General features: G+C 43.6%; 1 protein-coding gene across 26 annotated transcripts in view; it reads right to left on the reverse strand.

Moving 5' to 3' along the window:
• Positions 1–27315, reverse strand: part of SNX13 (sorting nexin 13) — a 141355-nt gene that overhangs the window by 99366 nt on the left and 14674 nt on the right. For 12 of the 26 annotated variants that reach the window (XM_070059597.1, XM_070059596.1, XM_070059592.1 and 9 more), the window contains exon 2: positions 3535–3668. The exons of 10 other annotated variants lie outside the window; for them this stretch is intronic. Coding sequence is in view for 9 of the 16 variants with exons in the window: in XM_070059592.1 (XP_069915693.1) it covers positions 3535–3564 (30 nt within the window). In the remaining 7 variants the exon portion in view is untranslated. Of the gene's footprint in view, positions 1–1272; positions 1386–3534; positions 3669–24569; positions 24753–27315 lie in introns of those variants that run through there. 4 more of the 26 variants (XM_051853210.2, XM_051853207.2, XM_070059588.1 and 1 more) reach the window with 3 other exon arrangements.

The raw sequence follows: 27315 nt of genomic DNA on the forward strand, positions 1-27315 counted from the left end.
CAGACACTGTATTTTGTGAGACCTCAGTACAATAGGGATCTGAAAAGTTGTAAACTACTGCCAATCAGTGGGTAAACATGGAAAAACATTCTGGAGCTGGTACAGTCATTCTGAGAGGACATTCAGGTCAATGAGTAGTCAAGAAGGCGGCTCAGAGAGACTGAAAATTAAGCTGAGATACAGTGAAATTCCAAGATGAGAGTTCTGGCCACTCAGACAAATGGAGAAAGTGGAGGTCTCCATCAATTTATGAGTTCCAATAAAAGCAGCAGCATTCCATTTTACTTCCATGGATGCCCCTTCTTCCATGAAGTAACTGAAGTATATTTCTGTTCCTTACACTCAAGAATCCCAACTGGCAAGATCCTAAACAAGATGAGATAAATACCAGCAATAGGTAGGTAAGCCCATTTTTAAGTCTCTATGCACCATGCACAACACAGGAGCAGGCAAGAATTGATTTCTATTCCTAGCTCTGCTCTAAGACATGTGTCTCTCAACCTTTGTTTACTCACTTCTAAAAGAAGGAACTGTGGCTGGCGTTGTAGCATTAACAGGTTAAGCTTCCACCTGCAACACTGGTATCTGATACGGATGCCAATTCAAGATCCGGATGCTCTACTTCAGATCCAGCTCCCTACTAATGCATCCAGGAAAGCAGCATAAGATGGTCCAAGCACTTGGGTTCCTGCACCCACATGGGAGACCTGAAAGAAGTTCCTGGCTCCTGGCTTCAGCCTGGCCCAGCCCTGGCCTATGCATCCAGTTAGGGAGTGAACCAGCAGATGGAAAGATCTCTGTCTTTCCACCTCTCTCTATAACTCTGCCTTACAAATAAAATAGAAAAAAGGAAAAAAGGAAAAAAGGAAGGGAGGGAGGGAGGGAGGGAGGGAGGGAGGGGAACTTACTGTAGATTCCCTATGCTTCAACAGTTTAAAAAACTAACATGGGATGATAGTACCATGTATGTGTATGTGTACATGCACATACAACAAATTCAAAGGCACCTTCTTGGAGCAAACTCTTTTGACAGCTTGTGTGAATTTCTGTCAGAAGAGTGTAAATCTGAAGCATAAAATGTTTCCCTCCTAAGAATCTTTGGCTGGGTCTTATGTAAATGATCTGGCTACTGAGATCATTATTAAAGCTACTAGATGCAGCATTACTAGAAGCAAATATAGTACAATATGTAAAAATACGAACTGACTTTACAACAAACAGCGTACTCACTTTATGCACTGTCCCCCTTTTGAACTACTCAAAAATGCCTACCTTAGGGCCGGCGCTGTGGCACAGCGAGTTAACGCCTTGGCCTGAAGCGCCGGCATCCCACATGTGCGCTGGTATGAGTCTCGGCTGCTCCACTTCTGATCCAGCTCTCTGCTGTGGCCTGGGAAAGCAGTGGAGGATGGCCCAGGTCCTTGGGCCCCTGAACCCACATGAGAGACCTGGAAGAAGCTCCTGGCTCCTGGCTTTGGATAGGCGCAGTTCCAGCCATTGCGGCCAGTTGAAGAGTGAATCATCTGATGGAGGACCCCCCCCTCTCTCTCTGCCTGCCTCTCTTCTGTGTAACTCTTACAAATAAATAAATAAATCTTAAAAAAAAAAAAATACCTACTTTCCATACCTTAAGCCACTTTCTGAGGGATTCCTTAGGCACAGATAAGCACACTCTGAATCACAGGACTGACCCCTACCACACCAAGCCACAGTGACAAGTTCAGATTTCTACAACCAGATTAACAGCCTACTAGAAAAGCTACATCAAAACACTGGTAGCATAGAATAAATTGCACCAACCAGATCTTATCTTGGGTGACAGGGACAGGAAGCAAGGAGACAGGAAGCAAGTGTCAGCCAAAATGGCATACCACCAGCATAGGAAATGACAAAAACTTAATGCTAGAGGGTCACAGGATAACCCAGGAAGTAAATCTATATTGTATACACAGTATATATACATTATACACAGTGTAAAAAAAAAAAACTAGCAATTTTCATGTATTTTACAAACCTGCTAGCAGATGTCTCTTCTAAGACTAAAGTGAAAAAATGATGATCTTTGGATTCTTTCTCAATACAATACCATACAGGTCTATATCTATTAAGACCTTTTTCTGGGGCTGGTGTCATGGCACAGTGGGTTAAGACACCACCTGTGATGCTGCCATCCCATACAGGTGCCAGTTCAAGTCCTTGCTGCTCACTTCCAATCCAGCTCCCCACTAATATGCCTGAGAAAGCAGTGGAACAATGGCCCAAATACTTGGGCCCCTGCACCCATGAGGAACACCAGGTAAAGCTCCTCTGCTGGCTTCAGCCTGGCCCTGGCTGTGGCAGCCTTTTGGGAAGTGAAACAGCAGATAAGATATTCTCTCTCTGTCTCTCAAATAAAATACATTTTTAAAAAAATAGTCTTTCCTATAGTACATAAATAACCTACTGTTTTTCAATACTTTATGTAAACAAAGTACAAAGATCCCCCCAAATGATATAACACCTTTTAAGATACTTTTCAGAAAGTTATTTCCTTAAATCCCAATTTTTACATATAACTTATATATTAGCTACTATGATCCTATATATTCTCTCCTTTATTTCTGAAGTATACTTTATTAATTGGGTAAGTTACATAATAAAATCACATTACATGCAGAACATACTAATTATATGACACAAACATTTCTGAGTCCCTATTTCTGCAGAAAGAACTAAGGGACTATGATTCCTAAATACTCTCAACTGTCCCTAACAGTGAAGTTGTATTCATGCTTCTTTAGAGCTATCACCTGGTAGCAGGTAACAAGCCCTTGTCAAATGATGCAAACTAAAATCATATTCAAGAAACTAGCTGGTTAACAGGAAACAGACTGTCAATTCTGGAAGAACTGAGTAAGTTCTGCTGTTCTTAATGGTTTTGATCTATTTTTCATGGCAAACAAAAAATCTGAGTCTCATTTTGGTTAAAACCAAATAAAAAAGGAAATGTTGAATAAACAGGCAGACTTCAAAAATTATATTTAGTTCAAATTCAATCAAAATCAACCTTACTTCCACAACATAAGAGATCTGACTTCTGTTTAACCTATCTTAACCATTTAGTTTATATTTTCATCGTTTTATCAAGTGTTAACACAGGGAATTATTTTAATATCACAGAATGGCCTCAAATTTAAACTGCCAAGCATCGTCAATTGACCCCTACAGAAAATGTGGAAGGAAGTGTGACCCACACTTATGGAAACTGAAAACTGTAAGTAACTCCTTCAAAGTAACCAAAACTATTTCAATATTGCTATTTCTCCCTTTTTATTATTTTCCTTTCATGTTGTATAATAAACATATTTACTTAGCCCTCAAAATCATTCCCACAGGTTCTAAGAACACAAAAACTATGAAAGAAAAGAAATTAAGGCATACAAATTTTTGAAGAAAAGAACAGACAAAATGAAATTCAATAAACCACTTGAAAAAAGACAGATAAAACTGGCTGAAAAATCTATTGCAAAAGATGTACCAAATAAGAGTTCATACCTTAAAAAAAAAGACTGATCTTTGGCTCATTTTCTTTTTCAAGTCAGCATGATCTCAGCATGATAGAGGGCAAACAAAAACAAACTGGGGATATGTAAAATGGTGCAGCCACTGTGTAAAACAGTTGGTGGTTCCTAAAAAAGTTAAACATAGAATTATCATAGGATCCAACAATTCCATTCCAAGGTGTGCATAGCCAAAAATATTGAAAACAGCTACTCAAACAAATGCACGTACACACGTTCACAATAGCACTATTTACAACAACTAAAAGATGCAAAGAGCCTAAATGTCCATCAACAAATGGATATACAAACTGTGGTGTCTCTATACAATGGAGTATCATTCAGTCATAAAAAAGGAATGAAGTGCTGATGGAAGCAACAACATGGGTAAACCTAGAAACATTACACTAAGAAGCCAAATACAAAACACCACAGCCTGTAGAATTCCATTTACAGTAGCTTCCCTTATTGAGTTTCAGTTTCCACGTTTTCAGTTACCCAGTAAACTGCAGTTCGGAAATATTAAGTGGAAAATTCCAAAAATAAGGGACTCTTAAGTTTCAAGCTGAGCATCATTCCGAGCAGCATGATGAAATGTTGCACCATCCTGCTCCTAAGTCAATTATTCCTTTGTCCGGCAAGCCACACTGGATGCACTAACCATTAGTCACTTTGTAGCCATTTAGGTTTTCAGGTTGGCTATATCAGTGTTCCCATAATCCTTATGCAGTCATCTAATGCCTATGTCCCAATGCCTCTACCATTTACCTCACTTAGCTCATCATGTAGACACTATATCTCAAATCATCACAAAAAGAATGAACACAGTACAATATTTTGAGACTACATTCACATAACTTTTACGAGAGTATGTTGTTGTAACTGTTCTACTTTATTATTAGTTACTGCTGTTAACCTCTTACCAAACTTAATTTATATGTATATATATGTATAGCAACAAGCATAGTACATACAAGATTCAGCACTATTCGCACTGTCAAGCATTCACAGGGGAAAGTGAGCTGGGGGCCCTTAGAATGCATCCCTTGCAGAGCAAGGGAGGACTGCTTTATCTTAACTATCCAGAATTAACTAAATCCATGCAGACAGAACTCAGACTTGTGGCCGCTAGAGCCTAGAGCGGAAAGGAAAATGGGGGGAAACACTTAATACTGTCTTTCTTTTAGAGTGATGAAAATATTTTGGTGATTGCACATCATGAATATTCTCATTTCTTCAAAATGGTTAATACATGATGTCAATTCCACCTCAATTAAAAAAAAAACACTCTGGATTGGTTGTTAGGAGACAGAACTTCTAGTCCTAGGTACTTGGCTAGCTATTATAGCTGATCTCTCCACATCTTGATCTCTTCATTTGTAAAACAGGGAGGGACAAACAACATCAAAAGTTCCTTTCTGTTAATGAACAACTTAATACATTATCCCTCTTAGTAGTTTTTTTATCTGTTCTACTTAATATGACTGGTTTAGATCTGTAATTGATGCACAGTTATTCTTAAGTGTTGAAAATTAACTGAAATGTGATCCCTGTTGAACATGGTGGTGGGAATGGGAGAGGGAAGAGATGTATAATTTGGGACATGCTCAGGCTGACTTGCCCCAAGTGGTGGAGTTGGAAGCATACCAGGGGATTCCAATTCAATCCCATCGAGGTGGCATGTACCAATGCCATCTCACTGTTCCAGGTGATCAGTTTCAGTTCACAGTTGGTCATGGTGAAGGGACTGGGAGTCAAAGGGAGCACATAGACAAGTCTAGTACCTGCTAACACTAACTGATGGAGTAAATAAAGGGGAGAGTGATCCAACATGGGAAGTGAGATACTCAGTAGACTCATAGAATGGCGGATGTCCTAAATAGCACTCTGGCCTCAGAATCAGCCCTAAAGGCATTCGGAGCTGGCTGAAAAGCTCATGAGAGTATTTCAGGCATGGAAAGCCAAGACACTCTGGCAAAAGATCTCTGCGAGTGAGATCCCAGTGGAAAGAACAGGTCATCAAAGAAGGAGGTACCTTTCTCTGAAGGGAGGAGAGATCCTCCACTTTGACTATGACCTTGTCTAAACAAGATAAGAGTCGGAGAACTCAGAGGGCTTCCATAGCCTTGGAAACTCATGACTGGAGCATAGGGAGATTACTGATGCCATAGACAGGAGTGTCAATTGGTAAAGTCAACAACAGGAGTCACTGTGCACTTACTCCTCATGTAGGATCTCTATCCTTAATGTGCTGTGCATTGAGATTTAATGCTATAATGAGTACTCAAACAATATATTTCACTTTGTGTTTCTATGGGGGTGCAAACTGTTGAAATCCTTACTTAATGCATACTAAACTGATCCTCTGTAAAAAAAAAAAAAAAAAAAAAAAAAAAAAGAAATTATCAATTCCCAACTTGACTCTCACTGGGATTAAACATGACAATAGGTCTGATCTGATTTCATCATCATTAAAAAAAATCATCTATTATTTTTCACTTTATGTTTCTGTGTGGGAGCAAACTGTTGAAATCCATACTTAACGTATACTAAGCTGATCTTCTGTATATTAAGATAATCGAAAATGAATCTTGATGTGAATGGAAGGGGAGAGGGAGTGGGAAAGGGGAGGGTTGTGGGTGGGAGGGACGGTATGGGGGGGAAGCCATTGTAATCCATAAGTCGTACTTTGGAAAATTATATGCATTAAATAAAAGTTTAAAAAAAAAATAAAAAATAAATAAATAAATCTTAAAAAAAAAAAAAGTTCCTTTCGTTAACCAGTACTCTGTATACTGAGCACTGAATTTTTAATATTTTATTTTTAATACTATTTTAAAATTTATTTTCATTTTATTTGAAAGGCAGAGAGACTGTTGGTACATTCCCCCTAAATGTCCACAAAAGCCAAGGCTTGGCCAGACCAAAGCCAGGAGTCAGGAACTCAGTCCAGGTCTCCCAGATGGGTGGCAGGGACCCAAGTACAAGCCACCAGCAACTGCCCTGCAGGGTGCACATTAGCAGGTAGCCGCCATGGGAAGCAGACCCAGGGCTTGAACCCATACATTCTGATATGACATGTGGTTGTCCCACATGGAATACTAATCACTGTGCTAAACACCCATCCATATATCATATATATATATACAAATATATATATATATGAAAGTCAGAATTATGGGGGGGAGGGGGGTAGAGAAGGAGGGAGAGGAGGAGAGGGAGAGAGAGCACGCACACTTTAATCCACCAGTTCACTCCCCAGATGGCCACTGAAGCTAGCAGCCAAGAGCTTCTTCTGAGTCTCCCACGTGGGTCCAGGGGCCCTAGCACTTGGGCCATCTTTCAGTGCTTTCCCAGGCACAATATTAGGGAGCTGGATTGGAGGTGCAGCAGTGGGGACTTGAACGGGCACCCATGCAGGGATGCTGGCATTGCAGGCAGAGGCTTAACCTATAAGCCACAGCACTGGCCTCACCCCTGTATTTTTAAAACACAGTATAATATAGATTTTATCTGAAAGACAATGCACGAAGTACTGGTTAATGTTCTCAGCAACAGCTTTACAGGAAAGATATTATACAGTTTACCATAATCGCTTCCCATGATGAATTCAAATAAAAATGGGTATATTAAAAGAAAGTGTAATGAAGACAGTCTTGCAAGGAGTTTGACTACCATGTTTTAAGATTATAGTATTCTAGGAGTCAAACTATACCCAAAGATAGAAATTAGAAAATCTAGCCACAATTTAAAATAAAAAAATTTTAAAAGAGAATCTGTAAAAAAGACTGGATTAAATAAATAACTAGAGGCTGGCACTGTGGTGCAGCGGGTTAAAGTCCCTACCTACAGCGTTGGACCCCATAAGGGCGCCAGTTCGAATCTAGGCTGCTCCATTTCCAATCCAGCTCCATGCAAATGTACTTGGGAAAGCAGTGGAAAATGTCCCAAGTCCTTGGACCCCCACATCCATGTGGGACTCAGAAGAAGATCCTGGCTTCAGATCAGCTCAGCTCCAGTCACTGTGGCCATTTGGGGAGTGAACTAGCAAATGGAAGACCTCTCTCTTTCTCTACCTCTCTAACTCATTCAAATAAATAAAATAAATATTTAAATAAATAACTCTTAGGCAGTTTTTCCAATATTAATTCTCCCAGGCTTTGAAAGGTACTGAGTGAATCAGCCCTTAAGGCATTCTGATCTGGCTAAAAAGCCTATAAGAGTATTTCAGGCATGGAAAGCCAAGACACTCTGGCAAAAAAAAAAAAAAAAAAAAAAACCACGGCCATCAAAGAAGGAGGTACCTTTCTCTGAAGGGAGGAGAGAACTTCCACTTTGACTACGACCTTGTCTAAATATGATCAGAGTCGGTGAACTCAAAAGGCTTCCATAGCCTTGGCAGTTCATGACAAGAGCCTCGGGGGATTACTGATGCTGTAAATAAGAGTGTCAATTGTTAAATCAACAACAGGAGTCACTGTGCACTTACTCCCCATGTAGGATCTTAATGTGTTGTACTATGTGAATTAACGGTATAACTAGTACTCAAACAGTACTTTATATTTTGTGTGCCTGTGTGGTGCAAACTGTTGAAATCTTTACTTAGTATATACTAAACTGATCTTCTGTATATAATGATAATTGAAAATGAATCTTGATGAAGAATGGGATGGGAGAGGGAGTGGGAGATGGGATGGTTGCGAGTGGGAGGGTGGTTATTGGGGGAAAAAGCTGCTATAATCCAAAAGTTGTACTTTGGAAATTTATATTTATTAAATAAGTTTAAAAAAAAAGAAAATATTTACCAGAAACTAAATGCAAACATGTACAGATTCAAAATGCTTTCTTTAAGCAAGGCTATTAGGAAGGGCGATGGGTTATCAAAGACAGAGCTCTCACTTCAAGCAAAGTTAAGCCTCACCTAAGGATGAAAGAGTCTGATTCCAGACTCAGAGGTTCAAAATGTGTTTCTGAGAAGCCAGCCCTTTTTATACAGAACTTGCTGGCTGGGTCATCTCTGAATCTGAATGTCTCACCTTCCTCACATTCAAAGATCCGGTGTCAGCATAAACAAGGGAATTGCACAGAGATGCATTTTCTTCCCATCCATACACATGCTAATAAGCATAAGTCTTTTGTGGTCTACCTACCATTCAGCATTTACTTTATTCTTTTTTTAATTTTTTCCCTTGTAATTAGAATCAGCTTGTAGGGTTTTAGTTTTGTGTTTTTAGTTTAGGGGCAGGAACTCTGGAGCCAAGTTTCTGGGTTTGAATCTATCTCCAGAACATTCTAACAGGTAGAGTTATAGACAGTGAGAGAGAGACAAGGGGAGGGGTCTTCCTTCCATAGGTTCACTCCCCAGGTGGCTGCTGTGGCTGGCCGGCGCTGCGCAGATCCAAAGCCAGGAGCCAGGTGCTTCCTCCTGGTCTCCCATGTGGATGCAGGGGTCCAAGCACTTGGGCCATCCTCCACTGCCCTCCCGGGCCACAGCAGAGGGCTGGGCTGGAAGAGGAGCACCCAGGACCGGAACCCAGAGCCCCTATGGGATGCCGGCGCCGCAGGCAGAGAATTAACCTCCAGAACATTCTTGCTGTGTGACCATGGTAAGTCGCTGTGGCTTGGTTCACCCATCAGTAAAATGACTCACAGGACTGCTTCTTAATTAGAATTAGCTAATTAACCTGTGAGCAGTAAGGATGAACTTCTCCAGGGCTTCTCTATAGGTTGCCCTGCTGGAGAGTTTCAGAAAAAAAAAAAAAAAAAAAAAAGCTACAGCTTTAGGGTGATCAATCTTGATAGAGCTTTCAGGTGAGAAGTGGATCAAGATACCAGTTTGCTATACAAGTTCTAGGAAGGATGTCAAAATGGTCACGTAAAAGGTGTACTATGGAAAAACTATGCACAGATTTCAAAAACCCTTGGCACCAACATAAACTTATCTTCTAATTCCGTTTTCCTGGGGACTTTCTGAAGTACCCATCCAGTCCCCTCACCACGGATGCTCATCCGTCAGACTGCACCTGGGGCCCTCTGTGGACTGTCACATAGGACGCAGACCACAGCCACAGGTCCTGATGGCCTCCCAGGCCTTCAAGGGTCTACTACCCAGGCTGCTATCAGATGCAGATGCCTTATCACACCTGGGAAAGGGCTGGCGCTTCCCACAACAATTAAAAGCTACATGAAAATTTAAAGAAAGGGAGGGTAAGTATGACAAAGTGGTTAAGGATTCCCATTTCCCATCCTGGAGTGCCAAGGTTCAAGTTCCAGATTTGTTCCCGATCCCTGCTAGTGCAAACCCTGGGAGGTAGCGGGTGATGGCTCAAGTCAGTCGGGTTCCTGCCACCCAAGCCGGAGATCTAAAACTGAGTTCTGAGCTCCTGGCTTCAGCCTGGCCTAGTCTTGGCTGTCTTGGGCATTTGAGGAGTGAACCAGCAGATGGAAGGTCTCTCTCCATCTGTCTCTCCACCTCTCCTTCCTATGTCTCACTCTGCCTTCCAAAAACAAAAAACAAAAAACAAACAAACAAAACAAAACAAAACAAAACAAAACAAAAACACAAAGACTAAGTCTGGCCAGCGCTGCAGTTCACTAGGCTAATCCTCCGCCTGCGCCGGCACCCTGGGTTCTAGTCCCAGTCGGGGCTCCGGATTCTGTCCCAGTTGCTCCTCTTCTAGTCCAGCTCTGTGCTGTGGCCCAGGAAGGCAATGGAGGGTGGCCCAAAAACTTGGCCCTGCACCCACATGGGAGACCAGGAGGAAGCACCTGGCTCTTGGCTTCGGATTGGCGCAGCACACTGGCCGTAGCGGCCATTTGTGGGGTGAACCAACGGAAGGAAGACCTTTCTCTCTCTCTCTCTCTAACTCTGCCTGTCAAAAAAAAAAAAGACTAGGTCTAACATTTAGCCCACTTAGCCTTCAAGATCAATTTGCAATCCTATAATGCAGTAAACGCTGTCCCCATTCCAGAGTCCATGGACTTTACCCCAAAACTACTGTTCTAGAAAGTCTAAAGTCAAGTGTACGTGCCATCAGATCATTCATCTTTATTTGCTTTCCATATATGTAAAGTGCAACAATCATCCTTGTACATGTTGCTATATATTAAATGCCTGATACTAGTTTTCTCACCACCCTACTTTTATGGAGTACTAGACTACCACAAAGACAAATAAGAAAAACTACTATTTTCCTCAGAAAGCAGCTTTGCACATATTCCAAAATGACAAATGCTTACCTAAGTTGTCAGAATTCAATATCATATAGTAGAATAGAAGTAATTTTGGCCTAGAAATTTTCAGCCAAATGATGTTGCATGCCATAGCCAAAGAAAAATATTATGAGCACTTCTCTGAACAATCGAAATATGTCTCTATAAAACTACACTGCAAATATATCTCCAGATGCCAAGACAGCTGAGTGGCTATGTCGAGTTCTTAAAGAAATACACACTGAATTCTAGAAATATGGGTTCTATTCATATCCACCTAAATATCAGGTAAGTCAATCAAAACAATTCAAAAAGCAGAAAGTAAAAACAAAATACCATTTAACCTGGTTGCACTTTAGTTTTTAATCTCGCTAAACACATCTAAAACTATGAATTCAAAGATAACAAAAATGTGTGGAAAAACCCAGCTATGAGAAGTAGCCTTTGATGTAGCCTAAATCCCCATGATCCATCACAGGCTTCAGGGTGTCACAGCCTTGAAAAGTTACTTTAAATTTCAGGATTCAAACACGTGTGAAATAAAAATCACTGTACACAAAATCATCTGATTATCAAAAGTGTAAAAGCTTTAATCATCACATAAATTTTTTATAAAGATTTACTTATTTTTTACTTGAGTCAGAGTTACACATAGAGAGAGGCAGAGAGAGAGAGAGAGGTCTTCCATCCAATGGTTCACTCCCCAATTGGCCACAATGGCCAGAACCACACAGATCTGAAGTCAAGAGCTTCTTCTGGGCCTCCCACTTGGGTGCAGGAGCCCAAGGACTTGGGCCACCTTCCACTGTTATCCCAGGCCACAGCAGAGAGCTGGATCAGAAGTGGAGCAGCCCAGACTAGAACTGGCACCCATATGGGATGCTGGAGCTTCTGGACAGGGTGTTAACCCGATGCACCACAGCGCCAGACCCCACATAAATTTTTTTAAAGATTTTAATTTATTTATTTGACAAAGTTACAGACAGTGAGAGGCAGAGAGAGAGAGAGAGAGAGATCTTCCATCCGCTGGTTCACTCCCCAAATGGCTGCAACGGCAGGAGCTGGGCCAATCCGGAGCTAGGAGCCAGGAGCTTCCTCCAAGTCTCCCACTTGGGTGCAGGGGTCCAAGGACTTGGGCCATCTTCCACTGCTTTCCCAGGTGCATTAGCAGGGAGCTGGACAGGAAGTAGAGTAGCCAGGTCTCGAACCGGAGCCCATATGGGATGCCAGTGCCACAGGTGGAGGATTAACCTACAGTACCACAGTGCCGGCCCCCATGGCATAAATTTTGCTTAGTAAAAAGCACATGAGTTTTAATTACTAGTTACATGATATAATTATGCAAAAGTATTGTTTTCACTTAGTATACAATTTTCTTAATTCTACAATATCATGTTTACTATTTTACTGCTACCTTACTCTGATCAAAAATACACTGAAAAGTGTTTTGAATGAACTCCTTATTCAAAAGCAATTTCACAGTTCCTCTGCATAACCAGGGTAGCTCTAAAAGCCTACGAAGTTTAACATTTTTTTAAAGCTTTCTTTTTTTTAAGATTTTATTTATTTATTTAAGGAGTAAAGTTGCAGACAATGGGCAGAGTGGTGCCGATCCGAAGCCAGGAGCCAGGTGCTTCTTCCTGGTTTCCCACATGGGTACAGGGGCCCAAGCACTTGGGCCATCTTCTACTGCTTTCCCAGGCCACAGCAGAGAGCTGGACTGGAAGAGGAACAGCCGGGACTAGAACCAGCATCCACATGGGATGCTGGTGCCGCAGGCAGAGGCTTAACCTACCGCGCCATGGCGCCGGCCCCTAAAGCTTTCTTTAATTAGAAAAAAAAAAAAATTTAAGCAATCTGCTTAAAGAAATGTCTAATGTCCTCATATTTCCAAGTTTCACAGTGAAAAAGAGACAGGTTACATGTCAAAATAAGAAAACAGAATGCAGTTAACTGACTTATTCTTAGTTGACTCAATACTTAACAATTAGAAACTTGCAGTCCATTATGTAGTTGGGAGGGACATTAATCCAGGCTAAGTAGTTACTCTGTGAAACACATTTCTCAGTGCATAAAATTATAAGGCATTCAGTTTAGAAGTTGGGCACTCAGTCTAGAAGTTAAGACAACAATTGAGATGCCCATGTCCCATATCAGAGCACTTGGGATTGAGAACTTACTCTGGCGCCAGCTTCCTATCAACACAGACCCTGGGAAGCAAATGGTGGCGGTGGTGACTCAAGAGACTGAGCTCCTGTCACTTACTTGGGAGACCTGGATTAACTTTCCAGCTCCCAGCTTCAGCCCCATTCAGCCCCAGCCATTGAGGGCAACAGGAAGTAAATAAGCAGATGCAAATTCATTTGTTCTCTCAAAATTTTTTTAAAAATCTAGTCTATAATCAGGGGGTGTTTGCCAAGGTATTACACAACATCCCTTTTCACTGTTTCTATATCCACTTCATTTCTTGTATGAAGAAGAACGGTAAAACACACAAGTAGTGGCTCACCAATATGGGACTGGGCACTTTAAACTGTTCCTGTAAATACCAAGTATAAAGTGAAGAAACAGTGAAGGTTCTGCCACTATAATGAACTGCAGTGTGTACTCAATCAGCAGTACACCTGAGAACATCTGCTCTATGCAGAAATGCTCAAACTTTGAGAATCTACAGCCTCACCCAGCCACTGTGAGAACACCCCTAATCACTATCCTAGGATTCCGTGGGACAACAGCCCAAACTCCCAGCCTCTTCTAGGATCTTTACACAATCAATCCTAGACCCCTTATCAAAGACAAGGCAGAGTCAGGACTGCATATGAAATCTCATCCTTCATAGTTCAGACTGACTTGAGACCCTTTCAACTCATTTGCAAATAGCATCCACAACAGGACTGCGGATGGATTCTCCAGACTAATTCTGAACCCACTAGGCCTTATAATCCTAGGTCACCACCAAGCTATGGTCAGTTATCAATCTTCTCCATACTGACACCATCTACCATTCTTGCTTTTTTGCTCCTTTATCTACCATCCCACCTCTTCCTTCCTTCACTCAATTCCAAAGCAAAAGCAAACATGCCTACATCCTTCACTAACCTGCTGCTTCTTTCCTTTACTATCTCAACTTCAGGAGGCAAGGTCATGATCCCAACCATATTACCTAGCCAGTTTCTGTAGAAACCCCTGTTCCTGTAATTCTGCACATTAGAATTACCTGGAAGCAAGCAAGGGGTAGGGTGGAGGGTGGCATTTTAAAATCCCATTACCCAGGTTATACCACACACAAATCAAATCAGAAAAGCTGGGGATAGTGTCGCTCCCCCTCTTCGTGGAGGAGCGACACTAAGCCCTGCCTAGGCTTCATATCCGAGTCACGGCACCATTATGTCGCTCCCCCTCTTCGTGGAGGAACAACACAGGACCCTGCGCTGTTCTTTCGTCTGCTCGGCCCTCCCCGGGTTTGCTGCTGGTTCTTCCCGGGTTGGCTACTATCCCTTCCACCTCCGTGGAAGGGCAGTTCCCCCTGGCCACATTCCCCACTTCCGCAGGGGAGCGGCACACTGCCGGCCGGCTCTCTCGGGGGCTGCACAGGTGTTCCTTCAGCTAGATGTTCCCCTTAGATGTTCCTGGTGCATGCCGTCTCTCTCCTCCTCTATAGTCCTCTTCCACCAATCCCAACTCTGCTACCCACACGCCGAGTACGCTGCTCTCCTCCAATCAGGAGCAGGTCCTACAGTTTCTTGGTTGAACTGGAGGCAGCTGCGTAGAAGCTGTTACTCCCTTCTCAGCGCCATATTGTGGGAGAGCAGATGCATAGAATAAGTCTTAATTCCAGTAACAGTCTTAGTCCGAGTTGCTCCCCACAGGATAGGAACCACGCATCAGATTTCCAATATGCAGCGAAGTTGAGACAGAGGCATTATTAGTTTGTAAAATTTCTCACCAGGTGATGCCAATATGCAAAGATAAGATCCACTCATCTCCAAGGCAGTAGTAACCATTCCCTGATAACTTGGATGATACATGACCTACAACATTCTTCTCTAGCCCAAGTACTGCTCAAGGATAATCCATACAATGCTCTACTTTTTAAAATATTTTAATTATCTCAAAGGTGGAGAGGGAGAAGGACTAGGAGGGGATGGGGAGGACTGAGAAAGAATGCAGGGGGCTGGGGGTCACAGTCCTGTGGGGTAGCAGGTGAAGCCGCCGCCTGCAGTGCCTGCATGCCATGTGGGCGCCGGTTCGAGTCTGGGAAAGCAGTAGAAGATGGCCCAAATGCTTAGGCCCCTGCACCCACCTGGGACACCCGGAAGAAGTTCTTGGCTCCTGGCTTGCGATCAGCGCAGCTCCAGCCATTTGGGAAGTGAACCAGCGGATGGAAGACACCTCTCCCTCGCTCTCCCCCCGCCCCTTCTCTCCGTGTAACTGACCTTCAAATAAATAAGTAAATCTTTAAAAAAAAAAAAAAAGTGCGGGGAGAGGAGGGGCTGGTGTTGTGGTGCAGCGGGTAAAGCCGCCACCTGCAGTACTGGCATTCTATATGGGCACCAGTTTGCGACCCGGCTGCTTCTCTTCCAATCCAGCTCTCTGCTGTGGCCTGGGAAAGCAGGAGAAGATGGCCCAAGTGCTTGGGCCCCTGCACCCATGTGGGAGACTGGGAAGAAGCTCCTGGCTTCAGATCAGCTAAGCTCTGGCCGTTCCAGCCATTTGAGGAGTGAACTATCGGATGGAAAACCTCTCTCTCTCTCTCTGCTTCTACCTTTTGTATAAATAAATCTTTAAAAAAAGAAGAAGATGACTCAAAAGGGGGGAAGGGAAAGAGACACCTCCCATTCACTGGTTTACTCTACAAATGCCTGCAATAGCCACAGCTGGGCCAGGCCAAAGCCAAGAGCCAGTCATCTGGGGAATGAACCAGCAAATAGAACATAAATGTATGTGTCTGTCTCTCACTGCCAAACCCAACCCCCACTATCTCAAATAAAAATAAGCTGGGGCTAGGTCTCAAACCCAGACATTCCAATATTACATTTAGATCCCAAGCCAATTCCTAACTATTTAAGTAGCATGTAATGCTTTTGCTCCACTAAGAAGTGTAACACTATGAAGGTGGAGGAGATAAAGACAAAGACACTGCTGTCAAGTGATCTGGATGAGGCAGCAATATCATAAACAGATGACCCTCCAGAATGCCGTCATCTGAGCTATGACTCCTGGACCAGGAGTGCAGCTAACAAAACAGGGCAGCCCAATAACAACACCAGAGTTAACACCAAGGGGGTCAGAAACCATCACGGATAAGACCACAATGATACAGGTGATCTGGCAGCAAGGAGGAGCAAGCAAATCACATGGGTAGCGAGGAGGACTGCAGACAGTCTCTGCTTTTGGAGGATTCCTTTCCTCAAGGTTTGGGCTGACCATGAAGAACACTCACGAGGGCAGAACCATGAGAGACTAGAACACTGCATAAGCTTAGATCACGGTAGTTTAAGTTTCCACTGCAGAACAAACACCTTCAAATACCCAGTAAAGTCTTACACATGCAAGCATTTACCTATGACCTACCATCTAGATGTGACATACCATCTAGCTATGATAAAAATATTCATGAACGGGGGCTGGCACTGTGTTACAGCAGATAAAGCTGCTGCCTGTTAAGTAGACAGGCTAAAACCGATTAGGTTTGTGAGCTGGAAGACCATGCCTTTGCCACGCCCCCTGTGTAACCTCACACCCTACCTCACACCATGCCCCGTGTGACATGCTCTACCTGACCATACCTGAGCACCCACCTGCCCACAAGCCACTACCCTGTGAAAAATACATAAAAGGCAAAGAGCATCCCAAAAGGCTCTCTGCCTCTGCTTTGCTGCTGGTGATAAGCGGTGGATAGCAGCTCAAAGCGCTTGCTGCACGTGGCTTTTGGCCTGCTCTCTGCTTGGTATGGACGCTACCCTAGTTTCCAGATTTTCCCTTCTCTTTAACTGAACTAAAGCCCTCACTTTCCTATGCACCTTTCACACTAAATAAAAGCCTAAAATGCACCATGCTGCCTCGTTTATTGATGCCGGTATTTAGAATTCTTCTCTAAATATTAGGCAAGAACCCTCTCGGGCTTATTAATATTGGGGATTTATTAATAAGCACATGGTGATAGTCTGGCACCCCAAATTCCAGTAGCATATATGGCGGCCTAGATGGCGCTTCTGGGGAACTTTAAGGGGCCACATTTTCATATGATTTTTTTTTTTTTTTTGACAGGCAGAGTGGACAGTGAGAGAGAGACAGAGAGAAAGGTCTTCCTTTTGCCGTTGGTTCACCCTCCAATGGCCGCCGTGGCCGGCGCACCGCGCTGATCCGATGGCAGGAGCCAGGAGCCAGGTGCTTTTCCTGGTATCCCATGGGGTGCAGGGCCCAAGCACCTGGGCCATCCTCCACTGCACTCCCTGGCCACAGCAGAGGGCTGGCCTGGAAGAGGGGCAACCGGGACAGAATCCGGCGCCCCAACCGGGACTAGAACCCGGTGTGCCAGCGCCGCTAGGCGGAGGATTAGCCTAGTGAGCCGCGGCGCCGGCCCTTCATATGATTTTTAAGGGGTCATTTCCGATATCACCTGCAGTGCTGGCATCCTAAGGATGCTCCACTTCCAATCCAGCCCTCTGCTATGGCCTAGGAAAGCAGTGGAAGGTGACCCAAGTGCTTGGACCCCTGGACCCACATGGGAGACCCAGAAGAAGCTCCTGGCTACTGGCTTTGGATCAGCCCAATTCCTGCCATTGAGGCCATTTGTGGAGTCAACCAGTGGATGAAATACACCTCTCTCTCTGCCTCTGTTAACTCTGCCTTTCAAATAAATAAATAAATCTTTTTAAAAAAATTCATGAAGAAAGTATGTATTTAAAATTCAAGTTTGGAAAAGCAACAGTGCCTTAATTTCAGCCCTTCTCTTATCTATCTTGCATGTGTAATACTTGACACTATTACCTGAAACTAAACTTTTTTTGAAAATGCAATACAGAATTCAAATAATTACCAAAAGCACAAGCAACAAAAGAAAAACAGGTAGACTGGATGCATCAAAATTAGAAAATCTTGTGCTGCAAATGATACAATCAAGAAAATAAAAAGCCAATCCATTAAATGGGGGAAAAAGCATTTACAAATCATATACTTGACAACAGAATTCTACTTTTAAAATACAAAGAACAAAACTAAATAATAGAATAACCCAATTAAAAATGGGCACAGATTTGAATGGGTATTTCTCTAAACAAAACCCACACAAACGATCATTAATAAGCACATGAAAAGTTGTTGTTGCTCAACAGGAGATGCAAACGAAAACCACTCTAAGATACCACTTCTCACTAGGCCTACTACAATCCAAAACACTGGATCACATGTCCTGATGTGAAGAAAATATGAAAGAACTTCAAGGCCAGCGCCGTGGCTCACTTGGCTAATCCTCCGCCTGTGCTGCCGGCACTCCGGGGTCTAGTCCCAGTTGGGGTGCCGAATTCTGTCCCGGTTGCTCCTCTTCCAGTCCAGCTCTCTGCTGTGGCCTGGGAAGGCAGTGGAAGATGGCCCAAGTGCTTGGGCCCTGTACCAACATGGGAGACCAAGAGGAAACATCTGGCTCCTGGCTTCAGATCGGCTGTAGCGGCCATTTGGGGGGGGGGGGGGGGACCAACAGAAGGAAGACCTTTCTCTCTCTAACTCTGCCTGTCCAAAAAAAAAAAAAAAAAGAAAGAAAGAACTTCATAAGTTCCTGGAAACAATGGAATTTAGTAATGCTCATTTTCCTCGAACACTTTAAAGATGCCTCATAGACCCCTTCTACTATAAAACAGGACAGTCACATTAAAAATAAGTTTGTAGTTCTTCAAAAGGCTAAACAGACTTACTACATAACCCAGCAATTCCATTCCTAGATATATATACCCAAAAGAAACAAAAACATAGCCTAGAGGCCAATGCTGTGGTGTAGTAGGCTAAGTCTCCCAACATCCCAAATGGGCACCCGGTGTGTTCCAGTTGCTCTACTTCTGATCCAGCTCTCAGCTTATGGGCTGGGAAAGCTGTGGAAGATGGCCCAAGTGCTTTGAGGCCTGGCACTACATGGGAGACCCGAAAGAAGCTCCTGGCTTCAGATCAGCCCGGCTCCAGCCATTGAGGCCATTTGGGGAGTGAATCAGAGGATAGAAGACCTTTCTTTCTGTCTCTCCTTCTGTCTGTAACTCTGACTCTCAAATAAACAAAAATCTTAAAAAAAATTATATATAAAAAATAGCCTACACAAAATTGATACAAACATTCATGGCAATGCTATTTACAACAGCCAAAAACTGTAAGCCACCCAATATTTATTAACTGATTAAAGGATCAACAAAATGTGGGATATTTTTATGTTGCAGTTGATTTCTCAACAATGTTGCACTGGATTCATTTCTGAGAGGAGGAGCATGGTGGGAGCAAGAGGCACGGAGTCACCACAGAGACTCCGGGAGTCCGGTGAAAGCAGGCCTGAGGCGAGCAGCCCGCAGACTCGTTTATTTGAGTCAGTACAACAGCTTATATAGCCAAGACCAGCCAAACCAGTCAAGGGACGGTCTATGCCCCAACCAATCACAGCCTGTTGCCAGGCAGTTTCCAAAGCCATCCAATCACAGCCTGTTGCCAGTCAGGCTCTTGTCACCAGGCAGTTTCTAAAACCATCCAATCACGGCCTGCTGTCAGTCAGGCTCTGTTGTCATGTGGTTTCCTCTGTTGTCATGTGGTTTCCGAAGCCATCTAATCACCGCCTGTTAACAGGCAGTTTCTGCTGTCAGCGGCCATCTTGGCATGACCTTTTCACCTCAGTGGCCATCTTGGCATGAACTTTTCACCTCATTCCACCACATTTCCCCCTTTTCGTTTATTTTTGAGCAACGGGAGGCATGATTCTTGGCCATACCATTGTTGACCCCGTTTCCATGTGGTCTCTGTACGCAGCTGTGCCTGTCTTAGGTTGTCCCCCAGAGGATCTTACCCGTCATTGACTAACCAGCGCTCAAATCGAGAGACCACAGGATTGCTTGCTCAGATAGGGGTAGGAATGAGGAATAATGGTTATCAGGAATGGCATGACCACACACAGGCTGTGGGCCCTTTGAGTGGCTGACCAGAGGGCGCCAATTTTTACACTGGAATATTATTCAGCAATAAAAAGAAATCTGAAATGCTTATACATGCTAGAATATAAATGACCCCTAAAAACATGCTAAATGAAAAAAGCCAGTCACAAAGGACCACACAGTGTACAATTTGATTCATACAGAATGTTCACAGCAGTAAAATCCAGAGGCAGATTTGCGACTGCCTGAGGGGAGAAAGACTCAGGGACTGAAGACTAAAGGACAGGGAGGTTTGGAGTAATGAGTTCTTCATTACTTATCATGGTGATGGATGCTTAATACCATAATAAAATCTACTGATTTTACATTTTAATTAAGAGAATTGTATTCATATGGTATGTGAATTTTATCTCAATACAGCTACACTTTCCAAACTACTAGTTAGTGCAACACAAAAGGACATACAGAAATCAACTAGGCTAAAGAAGAAACACATAGATCAAAGGAACAAGTTGATTTGAGATAAAACAAGACAAAAACAATTCTAAACTAAATTTTTAAAATTAAGGTACTATTTTGGTGTAGTATTCTTGGCCAGGGGTAATTCTGTCTCCAAGATACTTTTGGCAATGTACAGAAAGGCTTTTTTTATTATTATTTTAACTTTTTTTAAAGATTTAATTTATTTGAAAGGCAGAGTTACAGAGAAAGAGGTCTTCCATCTGCTCGTTGACTCCCCAGATGACTGCAATGGCCAGAGCTGCACTGATCTGAAGCCAGGAGGCAGGAGCTTCCCCTGGGGTCTCCCACACTGGTGAAGGGACCAGACCCAAGGACTTGGGCCATCTTTTACTGCTTTCCCAGGCCACAGCTGAGAGCGAGATCGGAAGAAGAGCAGCCAGGACTAGAACCAGTGCCCATATGGGATGCCGGCACTGCAGGCAGCAGATTTACCCACTACGCCACAGTGCCGGCCCCCAGAAAGGTTTTGGGTTATCAGAGCTCAGGAGAGAAGAGCATATTACAGGTCAAGGATGTTGCAAAGCACCTTACAACACACAGACAATAATATTAACTAATCTAGGTTACCGTATCTAAGTGCTAGTGGTAATATCTTTTCAGAGTTTATGTATTTTGAAAATTCTCATAATAAAAATAAGATGAAAATTATCGTATGTGGGACCAGCATTATGATACAGTGAATTGAGCTGCTGCTTGCAACACTAGCATTCCATATCAGAGATGCAGTTTATATATAAGTCCCAGCTACTCCCTTCTAAGCCAGCTTCCTGCTAGTGCACCTGAGAAGCAGCAGATGATGGCCCAAGTACATGGGTCCTTACCACCCATGTGGAAGACCAGGATGGCACCCCTGGCTCCTGGTTTTGGTCTGGCACCGTCCTATTGTGGACATTTGGGAGTGAATCAGCAGATGGAAGATTTTAATCTCTCTCTCCCTTGACAGCTTCATATTTGAATTTTTATAAGCATGAATTATTTTTTAAATGACCCCTTCAAAAAATTTATTTTCAGGGATGGCATTGTGGCACAATGGGTTAAGCCTCCATCTGCAACACCAGCATCCCATATGGGCTCCAGTTCTAGTGCTGGTTGCTCCATTTCCAATCCAGCTCCCTCCTAATGGCTGGGGAAAGCAACAAAAGATGGCCCTAATCCTTGGGCTTCTGCACCAATGGGGGAGACCTGGAAGAAGCTCCTGGCTCCTGGCTTTGGCCTAGCTATTGCAGTCATCCAGGGAGTGAACTAGCAGAAGCAAGATCTCTGTCTCTCCCTTTCCATTTGAAAAACAAAAACAGCTGTGAATGTATGAAGAAACAATAGTTCTGTACAGCCTACTCAAGGCTCAAACAAACAACACAAAGAAGTATTTGAATTAAATGATATGATCTCTAAGAAGTTCCAATACTGCCCCACTTTGAGGGTCAATATATATGGTCAAAGGGGGAAAAAAGTTGGATTTCAACGAACATTATATAAAATTAAAAATTGTTATTTTAATCCTAGCTATAAAAATATTTAAACATTTAAAATTGTTTTTTATAAAAGACCTAAGAACAGAAGCCTGCATCATGGTGCAGCCAGTAAAGTCATCAGTTACAACACCAACATCCCATATGGGCGCCAGTTGCTTCAGTTCTGATTCAGCTCCCCACTAATGAGCCTGGGAGTAGGGCAGAAGATGGCCAAGTGCTTGGGCCTCAGCCATCCACGTGGGAGAACTGGATGGAGTTCTGGCCTCCTTGCTTTGGCCTGACCCAGCTTAAGCTATTGCAGCCATTTGGGGAATGAACTAGCAGATGAAAGATCAATCCATCACGTGCTAGTGCTCTCACAAGCACTCTCTTGCTCGCTCGCTCTCTCAACCTTTCTTTTTTTCTTTTTTTTTTTTTTTTTGACAGGCAGAGTGGACAGTGAGAGAGAGACAGAGAGAAAGGTCTTCCTTCCGTTGGTTCACCCTCCAAATTGCTGCCACGGCCGGCACACCGCGCTGATCCGATGGCAGGAGCCAGGTGCTTTTCCTGGTCTCCCATGGGGTGCAGGGCCCAAGCACCTGGGCCATCCTCCACTGCACTCCCTGGCCACAGCAGAGAGCTGGCCTGGAAGAGGGGCAACCGGGACAGAATCCGGCGCCCCAACCGGGACTAGAACCCGGTGTGCCGGCGCCGCTAGGCGGAGGATTAGCCTAGTGAGCCGCGGCGCCGGCCTTCTCTCAACCTTTCTATAACTCTGCGTTTCAAATAAAGAAATAAATCTTTTAAAAAGACCTAGGCAGCGCTGGTGCCATGTCAAAGCAGGTTAAGCGGCTGCCTGCGATACTAGCATCTCATATTTGTGCCAGTTCAAGTCCCAGCTGCCCCACTTCCAATCCAGCTAACTGCTCATGGCCTGGGAAAAAAGGGAAGATGGCCCAAGTGCTTGGGCCCCTGCACCTGCATGGGAGACTCTGGAAGACTCGGCAGAAGCTCCTGGCTCCTGGCTTTGGATCAGCCCAGCTTTGGCCATTGCAGCCATTTGCATAGTGACCCAGTAGATGAAGACTTCTCTGTCTCTCCCTTTCTCTGTCTATAACTCTGGCTTTCAAATAAATAAATAAATAAATCCAAAAAAGAGGAGGGAGGGAGGGGACTTGGGTTCCAGCACTGTGGCATAGCAGATAAAACTGCAGCCCACGACACCAGGATCCCACTGGGCACCAGTTCCTGTCCTGGCTACTCAACTTGTGACCCAGTTCCATGCTAATGGCCTGGGAAAAGCAGCAAAAGATGGCCCAAATGCTGGACCCCTGCACCCACTTAGGAGGTCTGGATGAAGTTCCTGGCTTCAGCCTGGTCCACGCTGGCCATGGTGACCATTTAGGGGGTGAACCAGTGGATGAATGATCTCTATGTCTCTCCCTCTAACACTTCCTTTCAAATAAATAAACAAATCTTTAAACAAACAAAGAAAGACCTAAGACCAAAGAATTTTAAAATTGCATTTAAGGGGCTGGCACTGTGGTGTAGTGGGTAAAGCCACCAGCTGCAGTGATGGCATCCTATATGGGCACCGTTTCAAGTCCCGGCTGCTCCACTTCTGATGCAGCTCTCTGCTATGGTCTGAGAAAGCAGTAGTAGATGGCCCGTGTCCTTGGGCCCCTGCAACCACATGGGAGACCCAGAAGAAATTCCTGGCTCTTGCCTTTCGATGGGCCCAGCTCCAGGCCATTGTGAGGTGTGAACTAGTAGAAAGAAGACCTCTCTCTCTCTCTGTAATTCTACCTTTCAAATAAATAAATAAATCTTTTTAAAGCATTTTTTTAAAATGTCCTCTCTGGGGGCCAGCGTTGTGGTGTAGTGGATAAAGCCATCACCTGCACCACCCATATCACCCACATCCCATATGGGTGGCTGTTTGAGTCCTGGCTGCAAGCAGTTCTAATCCAGCTCCCTGCTAATGCACCTGGGAAAGCAGAAGACAGTCTAAGTGATTGGGTCCTTACACCCATATAGAAGACCCAGAAGCAGTTCCTGGCTCCCGGCTTCGGATCAGTCCAGCTCCAACTGTTGTGGCCATTTGAGGAGTGAACCAATGGATGGAAAAATCTCAATTGCTCTCTCTCTGTAAATTTTGCCTTTCAAATAAATAAATAAAGCTTAAAAAAAATACACACAACAGTACTTGGCACGTGGTATCCTCTGTCATTATTTTTCAAAAGCAAAGTTCTTTCTAAACGATGATACAGGTTCTGGTTCACTATGTTCTTGAAACAATTACAGAAATTTTTCATGAGGAAGGGAGCACTACTCCACTATCTTTTTTCAAGGCAAGAAAATAACAAAAAAGAAATTTAAATCGTGAATGTCTGGGTTGCTAAATAATTGCCTATTTCATAAAGGTAATACCACTCTCTTTAGATTCCCTGTCATTACAACACGTTACACTAAAGTAAAATGGCAATTTTTTTTTAACATAATACAGTATTGCACTTAACATTTTGAACCTAAATTCTGTTTACTGCCTACCTCTCTCTATCTGGACCACATGATAGCACTTAAAGATCCTCAAACTTCATCATGCTCTATCACCATCTCTCATGAAAAAATAAGCTGAGTTACATGGAAATTCATCTTAACTTCCTTTATAACTGAATCAGAAAGAATAAATTTAGTTTAAACATCAGAAGACTTCCACTTACATGTGATCCTCCTCTAAAGCACATAAAACTTTGATCAAAGCAGTTCACTTGTGCAAAACAAGATAAAACAGTTCCTATCCATGGGCGGGCATTTAGCCTAGCAGTGAAGAAATACTTCTCCCATATCAAAGGACTTGGGTTCCATATGGGGCTCCTGACTCCTCCTTCCCACCAGTACAGACCCTGAAAGCAACAGCAATGGAACAAGTCATTAGGTTCCTGCCACCCCTAAGAGAGAGACCCAGCTTGTCCTTCCAGGCTCAGCCATCACCAGCGCCAGTTTGACAGGCACCTGGAGGGCAAAACATCAGATGGGAGCTACGTGTCTCTCGTTCACTCATGCACTCTCTTGCCTTCCAAAGAAGAATAAAATTTAAACATGCCATATTCATAAATAACCCCATTTATCCCTCATTCAAGTAGGATTATAACAATATAAAAATAACAGTCCCAATATTTATAATTCTTAACTTCTGCTTTCCCCCCATAATACTAAGTCCCAGAGGAATCAAAATAACACAAGCCTATCACGGTGGAGAAATCTAGATCCTCAAGGCTTAACCCTGGCCTTTCACCAATCTCCCAGCTCTTCCTTTGTTATGAGAAGGCAAGCCCGCCCTTTCTAAAATAACAAGAGCTATCATTTACCAAGTGCTGCCGACTGTCTAGGACTTTGACTAGCTGCTTTAAATATATCCAACTCTCCTAACTGTGACAGGTAGGGAACCTTTTTTTCTGCCAAGGGCTATTTGAATATTTATAACATCATTCATGGGACACACAAAATCGTCAGCTTAAGAATTAGCCTGTTATAGATTTACTGAATTTCAAGTCCCACCTGCTTTTGCCTTGACAGGGCCAGACCAAATGATTTCTCAGGCCTTATATGGCCCATAGACTAGATATTCCGCACCCCTGCTCTAGGACACAAATTACATTAACTAGATCAACTGATAAAGAAAAACAGCCAAGTCATGGAACTGGAGCTTGGTTTAAAATCTAAGCATGTTCTGAATCATTATTTTACAATGACTCTAGCTTTTTTTTTTTTTTTTTTTTTCAAAAGGGAAGGGGCAAAATACTGCATATAATACCTGAGTAATCAAGTTATTTATTAAGGTTCAAAAAATACAACAATCAGAAAACCCAGAAGTAATCTGACACCAACATCAAAAGCCCTTGATAAACTTTAAGAATCTGATATAGATATTTTAGGTATTAAAATAACTTCCAATGTATACTTAGAGTTAGTACAAATTCTGATAAAATTCATTCAAAATCCTGACTACAGTAACAACTCAACATCAGAATGATAACCATGATCCTGAAAGTACAAAATCCTCTTAATTTACAACAAAAATTAAGCTCAACAGCATTCCTTACCTCAAGAAATGATGAGGCTTTTTCATCAAAAGTAATCCAGGGTGAGCCGGCGCCGCGGCTCACTAGGCTAATCCTCCGCCTAGCGGCGCCGGCACACCGGGTTCTAGTCCCGGTCGGGGCGCCGGATTCTGTCCCGGTTGCCCCTCTTCCAGGCCAGCCCTCTGCTGTGGCCAGGGAGTGTAGTGGAGGATGGCCCAGGTGCTTGGGCCCTGCACCCCATGGGAGACCAGGAAAAGCACCTGGCTCCTGGCTCCTGCCATCGGATCAGCACAGTGCGCCGGCCGCGGCAGCCATTGGAGGGTGAACCAACGGCAAAGGAAGACCTTTCTCTCTGTCTCTCTCTCTCACTGTCCACTCTGCCTGTCAAAAAAAAAAAATAAATAAATAAAATAAAATAAAATAAAAAAAAAAAAGTAATTCAGGGTGGATGTCTGGCACAGCAGGTAAGTTCTCACTTCTTATCAGAGTGCCTGGTTCAAGGCCCTGCTAATCCTGGGAGATGGAAGATGATGGCTCAAATACTTGGGTCCCTGCCACCTGGTAGCTTTGGGATCCACAGGAGAGAAGGCCTACACTTCCAGGAATGGAGAGTCCCTACCCGAACTTCCAGGAACGAAAAGTCCTTGTCAAGGTCCCCATGGGTGCCCAAAGGTCAACCAATGAGGATCAGACCTGCCTCAACCTTTAATCCCCATGCCCTGTATCTATAAAAGAAACCCTCCCAACCTCTGACAGGCGACTTCCCCTGGCACCCCCCCCCTCCAGCCCTGTTGGGACCAGTGAACCTCGTCCGGGAGCGGAATCCCACTAAAAGCTTGTGAATTAATTGATTCATCTGTCTGGGAAGATTTGTTACACGCTGGGCACCTTCCACCACCCACACAGGAGACTCACACAGGCTCCTTGGCTTCCACAGGACCCAGCCCTGGCTATTGCAGATTTGGGGGGAGTGAACAGCAAATGGCAGATCACTCAACATCTGTCTCTCTGCCTTTCAAATAATAAAAATAAAAATTCTACAAAAAAATATAAACTCCGACAATCATACAAGTAAATTAATACTGGGTTACACTGTATAATGGAAAACATATAAACCATTCTACATTCACACTGAAAATTAACAATGGAAAACACTTTTTAACCCCACAATGAGACATATGAAAAAGTGAAAGCTGGGGCCAGAGTTCTGGCATAGCAGGTAAAGCTACCCCTTGCGATGCCAGCATCCCAGTTGGCGTCCTGGCTGCTCCACTTCTGATCCAGCTCTCTGCTAATGGCCTACAAAAGCAGTGGAAGACAGCCCAAGTGCTTGGGCCCTGCTACACTCCTGGGAGACCTGGAAAAAGCTCCTAGCCCCTGGCTT

The sequence above is a fragment of the Oryctolagus cuniculus genome, chromosome 16 (genome assembly GCF_964237555.1).
Source record: "Oryctolagus cuniculus chromosome 16, mOryCun1.1, whole genome shotgun sequence".
NCBI classification, from domain to species: domain Eukaryota; kingdom Metazoa; phylum Chordata; class Mammalia; order Lagomorpha; family Leporidae; genus Oryctolagus; species Oryctolagus cuniculus.